Source organism: Belonocnema kinseyi, chromosome 6, assembly GCF_010883055.1.
Source record: "Belonocnema kinseyi isolate 2016_QV_RU_SX_M_011 chromosome 6, B_treatae_v1, whole genome shotgun sequence".
Classification (NCBI taxonomy): Eukaryota; Metazoa; Arthropoda; class Insecta; order Hymenoptera; family Cynipidae; genus Belonocnema; species Belonocnema kinseyi.
Genome location: NC_046662.1, coordinates 79087452 through 79098622, shown reverse-complemented (window position 1 = coordinate 79098622; position 11171 = coordinate 79087452). Strand labels below are relative to the sequence as shown.

The window sequence follows — 11171 nt, the reverse complement described above, 5'->3', positions numbered from 1 at the left end:
AATCTATAAAAATGTACCCTCACCAGATGTTTATCTTGTATAATTAAAAAAATTCTATAATAGATACACAAAATCAATAATAATCAACTAAAATAGCAGTTATTTTAAAGAACTTTAACATATTATTTTTAAAAACATCTGTTTTCAGATCATTGAATGTGTAAAAAACATGTCCTATGAGATTAGCAAGGCCAATTTTGAAACAAAAACATCAAATAAATTTATTTTTAACAGATATTTATTGTTTGGTTTGAAATTGTTGATTAAAATACATAAGATAAACATATGGTAAGGCGACATGTTCTCAGATTTCAAGAAGGAGGACAATTTTGAACTATGAATCGCTATTCATGTTTTGCTTCGATTTCGAGGAAAATGAGATTATAAATCCTTAAAAATGATATTTCTTCAAGTTTAGAGATAAAAACCTACTTTTCTTTACATTGAAGTTCAGGACCCTGAATAATCTTATGAAACATGTTCTTCAAATAGTCAGTGTACTAAAGACTGACGTTTTTACAAATAATATGATAAAGTTCTTTAAACTAAATTCTATTTTATTTGAATTTTATTGATTCTGTCTATCTCTTTTGAAATTTGTGGTTAAATTACACAAGATAAACATCTGGTAAGGCTAAATTGTTATAGATTTTTAGACGAAGAACAATTTCCACTAGAAATTGCTATTCCTACTTTGCTTTGTTTTCGGAAAAATGAGATTTTCAATCAGTAAAAATGATATTTCTTCAATTTTAGAGATAAAAACCAGTTTTTCTTCACTTCGAAGCTCAGGAACCTTAATAATCTCATTGAACATATTCTTTACATAGTCAGTGAACTAAAGACAAACGTTTTTAAACATAAAATGTTATAGTCAGGCCCCCAAGCTGATGAGTATTTCACCGCGAGAAAATTTTAGGTATATAGTTCAAAGCCTTGTCGCTGAGGTGCTATATTTGCCACAACACAAACTTTGTGCCAATGTCCTAATAGCGCGGAACGTTCCAGGTACGTTCCCGGAGCGTGTAAAATGTCCACTATTTTTAATAACAATTATCTCGTAAACCATAAGGGATAGGTAAAAATAGATATCATTTCTGAGTTTTGAGTACCGTATATACTACATTGTAATATGGTATCTATATCATAAACTGACATTAATTTTGGCCTATCACTTACGGTTTATCGGATATTCATTGATAATAGTATAGCGTCAACGAAGCATTTTAGTTGGAAGTCCTCAAGAAAAGCTCCGATTTTGATATATATTTTTAAATTTTGTTCTTTTATATTGTTTAAAACCAGAAACCTTTTGGAGGGGGCAAACAAGTATTCATATTGTTTAAACTATTGTAATGATATTTAAGTGTAAACAAAATTTTGTATACGATATTCATCAAAAACTTTTTTTTAAAAACAGATATTTATATTTTTTATTCATATTGCAATCATAAATAGCTAAAAATTATATCAAAATACAGTAAAATATTTTCGAATAATTACTTATCAGTTTTTTCTATATAAAAGTGCAGTGACATAAAATTAATATACATAACAGAATTAGAAATGTCTTTATTTATTTATTCAGTATTTAAACAAGTAATGTTGAGAAATTTAATATTCTATATCAGACATTACTGAAAATATAATGAAATTTAAGTGAATAAAATTTTATGAAGACTTATTTATCAGTTTTTTTGAAATATTTTATTAAATGTAAATAATTTAGTGCTTTACTTTATATACAAAAAATATAAAATTTCATTATGTTAATATTCTTAATCGCAGTGGATAATGACAATACCACGCTTGTTTATTATGCGAGTTAAACGAATACATTACCTTTTTCATTATCACGCTACGTGGACATTTTATCTATTTTTACTGTCTCTAACAACTTATTACCTTCTTTTCCCTAAATATCCACAAACAACTCTGAAACTATCGATTTCCAAAATTACTTTTCCATGGTATCTTTTTATGATAATATCTCGAAGAGATCAAAGTTATTTATAATTAATTATTTCAGAGCTTTAGCAATAAATATAAACCTTGCGAAAAAATATTATAGGGGATTCAAAAGTATTCGGAATGGGAAGTCCAAAAACACATGGAAAATGTAATTGTGAATAACAATTTTTTTAAATAAAAAAAAAAAATTAAAATTAATTTTTACAAAACTTTCTTATTTTCAAAACAGAATAGATTGTACTGAATATTTTAGTTTTTATCCGAAGACATGAATTTTCAACCGAGAAGATTAATTTTTTGGAGAAAAAGGTGAATTTAGAAAAAAATCTAGATTTTTAAATAGTCTATTGGATTTTTAACTATAAAAGATAAATTTATGGCCAAATAGTTGAATTTTCTTTTGAGAAAAATAAATTTTACCAAAAAATGAAACACTATAATTTTCAATTAAAAAAAATTAATTTTGTACAAAAAAAACGAATGTTTAAAAAAATAGTTAAAGTAAGCAAATAGATGAATTTTTAACTAAAGTGATGAATCTTCACCTGAAATAGCTTAATTTTTATTTAAAAAATAAAGAATCAAACAAAAGTCAAAGACTTAAACAAAAATTAAAATTGTCACCAAAGATATCAATTTTCAACTAAAGCCATGCACCAAATAATACATTTTTAACGAAGTACTTCAACTTTTAACCCAATAGTGGAATTTTCGACCAAAATGATTAATTTTATACCCTAAAAGATGAATTTTTAACCAAATATAACGCAAAAGTGTGTCAAACACGTACATATTTCTTGACCCATACAGCAAATTTTTACGATGTAAATATATAATTATTGATATACAATTTATTTTAACAACTTTTTTTTTATTCTGAAATTACTATTATATAAAGAGATTTTCAGAAAAAAATGGGGACAAAACTTAATTTTTTAAATAAATATCAAAAATATTGTTGAAACAATATAAATAATTGTTTGCCCCCTCCAAAAGGCTTCTGATTTTAAATAATAAGATTTTTTTTAATTTATCAAAATCGGAGCTGTTAAGGACTTCCAAATTTTTCCTGTTTTGTGTATTCATTGATTATACTATAATAATAACAATAACGATAATTTATTCTTTGAATGATCCCAAGTGGCGGAAATATTAAACACTCAGGGAACGTTCCAGGAACATTCCTGGAATGTTCCGTCCTACTAGGGTGATGACTCCAGCTAGGCTGCACGCAACCTCTTTATTTTTATTTAAACTGTCACAAATGTGATAAACCAATGTTTTTTCATGTTACGGAGAGCAAATGGTGCATTTTTCAAGTTTTGAATTATCAAATCTTCTGAATATATATTTTAATTTTTTTTAATCTTGTGACAAAATTTAAAAAAAAATTATCGAAAATATTACTGACGTTACTGTAACTATATCTCTCATATACGTTTTACAAACAGTCTGACGATTTCTTCCTTAAATTCATTAGTTTTACTTGTTTTGGTATCCATAAAATAGCATTATTTTTCAACTTTTATAATATCTATAAAATTTCCTTCAAATGTAGTATTTAATTTTTAGATAACTAATATTGCGAATTTTATCAAATGTACATCCTTACTTGTTATGTCCACACTGCCAACAAATATAGTTAATGAATATGTTTTTATTATCTCCGTTATTCATAATCGTGATCAAATTAAAATTAATAAATTTACAGGAGAAATCGACAGCCCTTTTTTTGAAATGTATGCGAGAGATGAAGGGTTATGATAACGTCAGTGCTATTTTAACAAAACATATTTCTCAATTTTTCGAGAATATTTGGTTGAATTGAACATTCAGTTTCTACAAAATTGATGTTATGTGCTTAAAAAAATGCTTTTACTGCTTTCTACACCATTAAAAATATATTTAATAAATATTTTGAATGATTTATAACCAATGTGAGAATTTTGTGTGTATGGCGAATGTAGCGCCTCTGCGACAGGGCTTTGAACCTGCCTCCTGTCACCGCGAGTTGAAAATGGCCCATGTGTTGAAAACGGTCATGCGGCGGCGCTAGTAGTAACTTTGTTCTAGTTGTTTTGCCTGTTATGTGTCTTTTGTTATGTATAGAGCCGTTAAAAACTATTTAAAATGTGTCAAGAAAATGGTTTATTTATATAATTATTGTGAAAATGACACAGTGGATTTTTCTAAAAGTGTTTTTCTTTTTTTCTATCGAATGATTTCCATTAATTATCGCTCCGGTATGAAAATACCCGAAGACCCCGAATAAAAGATTGAGAAGCTTTTTAATAATTATGAAAGATCTGAGGAGAAATGGTTTCGGTTTTATTTTAAAAGAATAATTTTAAGTTTTAAATATTTTAAAATGTGGGTTAAAAGAATATGGAAGACGTTGAGACCATTTTTTTTTAATTTTTAATTTTTACACATTTTTTAGATAAACTGAATTTTGTCAGGATGCGAAAAAAGTTCTTGAAATTCATGGGGGATTTTTAAATTTTTAAGAAGGATTTGAACGATTTTCAAGCAAAATTTTGTAATTTTGTCATATTACATAATTATGGAAAAAATTGAGTAAGTTTGAGAGATATTCAAAAGTTTTGAAACGATTAAAAAATAAATAAAACTTGCAAAGTTTTTTTTCTAAATTTTCACGAAATTTAGGGCAATTTTTAAAATCTTGCATAATAAATAAAAAATGCAGAAAAAATTTGAATAATTTTTAGAAATTAGAAGGCTTAGAAGGTCTGACAAAATTAAAAAAGGAGAATTTTCCTTATATTTGTGTAAAAGTTTTAAATAATTGTTTATTTTGAAAAAATAAGTATAAGAGAAAATTGAAAAAGGTTTTTAAACATAACAAACGATTTTCTAAAATTTCTAAAAATTCTAAAAATAGTTTAGAAGATTTTCAAGTAAAATGTTTTAATTTGGTAAGATTGCAAATTAAAAACGAACAAAAAGCGGGTAAATTCAAGAAATATTTAGTAGAACTGAAAATAATTTTGAATGTTTTCAAGAGAATAAATAATTTTTTTTTAATTTGGAGACTGGAATTTTTCATAATATTTTGTAAAATCCTATATAATAAAACAAGTTCTGTAAAATTTTCTAGATTCTTCTCTAATACCCTTGAAATATTTAAAAAGTTTCTACATTACTCAAAAATCTTACGAAAATTATATTTCCATAAATTTGAAAACAAGATAATAATACTTATTTTCTTGTTCTCAACTCTCAGAATTTAATTTCAACATTGATTTATTATAATACTTCTAAAAATAATTTTTCATTAATTTAAGTGTTGCCAAAGATAAAAAAATATTCTTTAATGGTCTTTCTACAAAAGTGACATACAATTGTTAAAATATTTTAGCTTCTTTACAAAGTATAATTGATTAAAAAATATCACATTTAAGAGTTGGTTATTTCATTGTAATAGAAAAAAGTATTTAAGGATTTATCATATTCCTTGTTTGTCATATATAGATATAATAATTATATTTATTATATAGTAGCATTATATTGTAAAGCGGCAATATAGAAAAAAATTAGCTCTTCGTCGCTAAATTGATAAGTGTTTGAAATTCTCATAAATATTTCTATTTTGTAATTTAAGTTCGACGAAATCTTAAATTTCCGAAAATAATTAATAAATTATTAATTAATGATTCATTAAATTTTTTGCCTTATTTATAATTCTATTAATTACTCATAAATTAATAATCAATTAACTATGTTACACAATTATAAATTTCGGGAATTAAAACATTTGTCGCGAAATTAATAATTCGTTTATTTTAAAAGTCTGTCTTGAAGTCGGTGAATTTTAGTTTTGGATATTTTTAAATTTGGGATTTTATTTTTTGTTAATTAAAAATCTTGTCGTTATTCGAAATTTTGTAAATTTTATAATTCGAAAATAATATATATTTTCGGCATTTTTTTCATTCATTTGTGTATTCGCTATTTATTTTTTATTATTCTGTATAATTCCTGAATATCCATGTAATTTTTAAAGATTTGAATTATGTCAATTTTGCCGCTTTTTACTATATTAAACAAAATAATACATAAGCAAATAAGTCTGATTTACTACTTGACTCTACACTATGAAGAAAAAATGATTTTAATGTGTTTTTTATATTTATTTTGTAATTTTTATGCAATTTTTCTATGGTACTGCCTGGTTTTGTAGAACAAATTTTGTTAAACTAAATGCTATTTTACTCAATTTTTTCTATATTTTTGGAAACATTTATTAAGTAAATTAAATTTTGAACTTAATCGAGGTTAGCCAAGTTGATTGTTCAAAAAAATGTGAATTATTTTAATAGCTCCGCACTATGAAAAATTATACCTGGTGAAAATTTGAGATACCTGGAAAAAAACCTACAATTGTGATTTTCGGCTGTGAAGTATGTAATTTTGATTTTTCCAGGTCGGCTTGGCGGTTGTGAATGGTCAACTCTACGCAGTCGGAGGTTTCGATGGGACCGCCTACTTGAAAACAATCGAGGTTTATGACCCAGAGCAAAACCAGTGGCGATTGTGTGGCTGTATGAATTACAGAAGACTCGGTGGTGGCGTGGGAGTGATGAGAGCACCGCAAACTGAAAACTACATTTGGTAGCTCAGGCCCCCCTCTTCAGTCACCTCGACTGAATCTCCAGTAACTCCAGTGACTCCGGTGACACCCGTCACACCTTCTGCACCCGCGTCAGCTGCAATAGTCACTGCAAGCACTAGAAAGCGATACCGCCGCTCGATGAGCATAATATAATTATCGAAAGCATTTTTTTATGGAATTTGCCTTTCTCAAATCATGACACGATTAATGCAAAAAGCCAGCTACTCCTGCCTTATTATTATTATTATTATTATTATTATTATTATTTTGTTGTTGTATTTTAGAGCCTTTGTTATCTCTATTTTACACAGAACTATCTGATTCAGCGCTCCTAATTTTGTCTTTTTAATCAAATGTGTGCTTCCTTTTAATATCTATATTTCTGCTTATATTTTGAAGATTGAAACATTAGGGAACAAGACGAACTTCCACTTTATTTGAAGTTTGATTTCCATTTTTGATATTATGAATGAAAGGCAAGGATTTCTGAGAGGCTTGGCAGCTAAAAATTAGTCAAGTAATGTGTACAGCTTCCATTCGTCGGAGAACGAACTAACTTTACTGATTAAGTATATAATTTATTAATCACGAAGATATTTTTCGTCTAGGAACGAAATCTTGATCGTGCTTGGATCAAATTTTTTGTTTGCGATATTCAATGTATTGCTTCTAGTTTAATTTCTATGTGGGGGCGATTTGCACTTAAAAATAGTGCGGAGAAAATTCAGACTCGTTAAAGAAAGAAAAAAATCTTTACTTGGAACATTAAAATACGATTCTTTAATTGCAGACTTTCAAGTACTATTTTTCTCGTCTGCATTTCTAAATAATTTCATTAATTAAATCTATCCCTCAGTTTAGGAGAACTTAGGTCAATACCTGAGAAGATATTATATAAATAACTTGTAATAATTCGAGTTTGTAATTAAAGAAGAAAACAATGTTATTAGATAACAAAAAATATGACTGGAAAATAAGAATATGGTATGTTATGACATTGTTGGAAGTAAAAGTAATTTTCTCTGTAAAGTGAAATCTTTTGTTAAGCTTTAAAAGATTAAATTCGTAAGAGTTGTATTTGTTTTTGTACCATACGATGCTTGTTATAATAATATAACAGCTGTGGAAATAATGAAATTGTCTACGATTTAAAATCAGTTTCAATCATTGTCATGCACTTTAGAACAAATTTTCGATGCAGGATCTCTGAAAGTCGTTATAAATCCTATTTTTATAAATATATTTTATCAATCATCGAATAAGGGTTATATATTTTTCTTAATCTTAATATTTATTTTACAAAAATGAACTAATTTATCAGGTAATTTAATTGATAAGCCAAAGTCAACTTCCAAAATTGTTCTCGTTTAGATGAATTGTAAAGAAAACAATTTGAAGTCAATTAAGGAACATTTTGGTCTGTCAATATGATATTAACTAATTGCATTTAATTTGCAATATATCTATCGATTTACCCCAACATTGCCAAATATTTTTTCTCTCAAATCTTGTAGACATTTGCCCTCCAATTTATTTGCGCATTGTAAGTCGTTAAATACACGTGAACTGAGAAACTCGCGAAGCTCTTTCTATTTTCACACGTGCAGTGCTCATGTTATAATTCTTAAGTTTTATATTTATGAAATCGAATTGTAAATGTACCATTGATTTTGTATGTATATATTGAAATTGTGAAAATGTTGAGGAAAAAATATATTGTTAAATCATTGAAGTCATTTGTTAAATCTAGCCCTTTTTTTTGGTCAGGAATGTTGAAAAAAAGCAAAAATCAGGCAACTTTTGTAAGAATTAGTTTAAGTGGCTATCAACAATAATCAGGACTTCTACACAGTTACTTTTAGTCACTTTTTTTCTCAAATGACTTTTCAGTCACTTTTTTTAAATCAAGTCACTACGGACACTTTCTTACATGCAAAAATTATTTTAGTCACTTTCAGTAAATTAACCCATAGGTTAGATAGTATTAAATTCACGTATTTCTAAAATTTCTTGGATTCTTTTGAAGTATTTTTTGTGGTATTTTCAAAGATTCCAAAAATTTGTAAATAAATTTCAATATTTTGAAGGAATTTTAAAGGATTTTAGGATATTAAAAAAAAAATGCCCAGGAATTTTTAAAGTTTCAAAGATTTTCGAAAGATTGCAAAAGTTTTGAAAGATTCCAGGGTTTTCAAAGGTTTTGAAATGTTATAGGGGTTTTTAAAAGATGTCCAAAAAGCTATAATACATTTAAATAATTTAAAGGACTTCTAGAGGATTTGAAATATTTTAAGGAGTTTTAAAAGACTTCGGATTTTTAAAAAAAATTTCTAGAATTTAAAGGATTTAAAAATTTTTAATAAAATTTTAAAAAATCATAAAGAATTTTGGAAATATTGTAGTGTATTTTAAAAGATTCCAATGACTATTTAATAGGTTTGTATATATGAAAGGATTTGAAAGTTTTAAGAGGTTGTAAAAAATTCTTAGGAATGTTTTTAAAATTTCAATTTAAAGCATTTTTAAGATCTTAGGATATTAAAAAAACTCCCAGGAATCTTAAAGAGATTTATTTTAAAAGTTTAAAAGAATTTCGAAAGATTGTAAAAGTTTTGAAAGATTGCAAGGAATTCTTAACACTTTCAAGAAATTTCAAAGAATTTTTAAAAGTTTCGGGGGTTTTCAAAGGAATTTAAATAATAAAGGTTATTTTAAAAGATCTCAAGTAATTTTAAATTTATTTCAGCAATTGAATGAGTTTTCAAAGGATTTGAAATATTTTAGGAGATTAAAAAAAAATTCTAAAGAATTTTGGAAATATTGTAGGGTATTTTAAATGATTCCAAGGACTATATAATAGATTTTTATATTTTAAAGGATTTCGAAAGGATTTAAAAGTTTTTAGGAGGTTGTAAAAGATCCTTAGGAATGTTTTTAGAATTTCAATAATTTTTAAGATTTTAGGATATTAAAAAAAAAAGTCCCATGAATCTTTAAAAGATTTATTTAAAAAGTTAAAAAGAATTTCGAAAGATTGCAAGGAATTCTTAACACTTTCAAGAAATTTTAAAGCATTTAAAAAAATTTCCAGGATTTCCAAAGGATTTTAAATATTTAAGGGTATTTTAAAAGATCCCAAGTAATTTTAAATTTATTTCAGCAATTAAATGATATTTCAAAGGATTTGAAATTTTGAATGGGGTTTTAACAGATGCCAAGGAATTTATAATAGACTTCAATAATTTAAAGGATTTCTAAAGGATCTATAATAATAGTATAATTGAATAGGTTTTCAGAGATTTGAAATATTTTTGGGATTTTTAAAAGCTTCCAAGGAATTTTTAATTGATTTAATTAATTTGAAGGTATTTCAAATTATTTGAAATATTTTAGCGCATTTTAGGATTTGAAAAGTCTTAGGATATTTTAAAAACTTTTCAGGAATTTTCAAGAGCTTATAAAAGATTCAAGAGATTTCAAAAGAGTCGATATATTGCAGGGTATTTAAAAGATCTCAAGGAATTTTCGATTTGAATATTTTTTCAAGATTCTGTGCAAATTTTAATTTATTTCAACATGTTAAGAGATTTCAAAGGATTTTAAATATTTCAGGGGACTTTACAAGATTCTTCGGATTTTTAAAAAATTTGCAATAATTTAAAGGATTTAAAAATTTTTAGGAAATAAACAAAAATCCTCAGGATTTTTTAGAAATATTGTAGGGTATTTTAAAAGATTCCAAGGACTCTATCATAGATTTCAATAATTTAAAGGATTTGAATGTTTTCCGGGGGATGTAAAAGATGCCAAGGAACTTTTTTAAATTTTCAATAATTTAAAGGATTTGACAGATTTTAGGATATTTAAAAAAATTCCAAGGAATTTTTAAGAGTTGACATATTTTAGGGTATTTTAAAAAACTCCAAGGACCTTTTGAATTTTTCCAGGAATTTTAAAGAACTGTAAAAACTTTCAAGGGTCTTCAAAGGATTTAAAATATTTAAAAAGGTATTTTAAAAGATCCTAATTTTATTATAATTTATTTCAGTATAATTGAATGGGAATTCAACAGATTATAAATATTTTAGGGTTTTTTAAAGATTCTTAGGAATGTTTGAAAATATTTAAATAATTAAAAGATTTTTTAAGGATTCTAGGATATTAAAAAAAATTCCAAGTAATTTTGAAGTGACTTAAAAAATTCAAAAGAGTTGAAATATTTTAGGGTATTTTAAAAGATTCCAAGGAAATTTTGAAACTTTACAGCGATTTTAAAGAGCTTTAAAAACTCCCAAGGGCCTTCAAAGGATTTTAAATATTTAAAAAGGTATTTTTTTAAATCCCAATTAATTTGTTTATTTATTTTAGTATAATTGAATGGATTTGCAGACATATGAAATATTTTGGGGATTTTTAAAAGCTTTCAAGGAATTTTTAATTCATTTTATTAGTTTGAAGGTATGTCAAAGGATTTAAAATATTTTATTGTAAAAGATTCCAAGGATTTTTAAATATATTTTAATCATTTGAAGGGATTAAAAAGATTTTAGGATAATTGAAAAAATTC

The 11171-nt window shown here is 25.7% G+C and overlaps 1 protein-coding gene across 1 annotated transcript in view; it reads left to right on the top strand.

Moving 5' to 3' along the window:
- LOC117174808 (kelch-like protein diablo) overlaps nt 1–8316 on the top strand; it is a 29856-nt gene extending 21540 nt beyond the window's left edge. Inside the window, exon 6 of the mRNA XM_033364186.1 lies at nt 6416–8316. Coding sequence (XP_033220077.1) covers nt 6416–6607 — 192 coding nt within the window. The 3' untranslated portion in view covers nt 6608–8316. The remainder of the gene's footprint in view (nt 1–6415) is intronic.
- Nucleotides 8317–11171: the final 2855 nt, after the last annotated feature.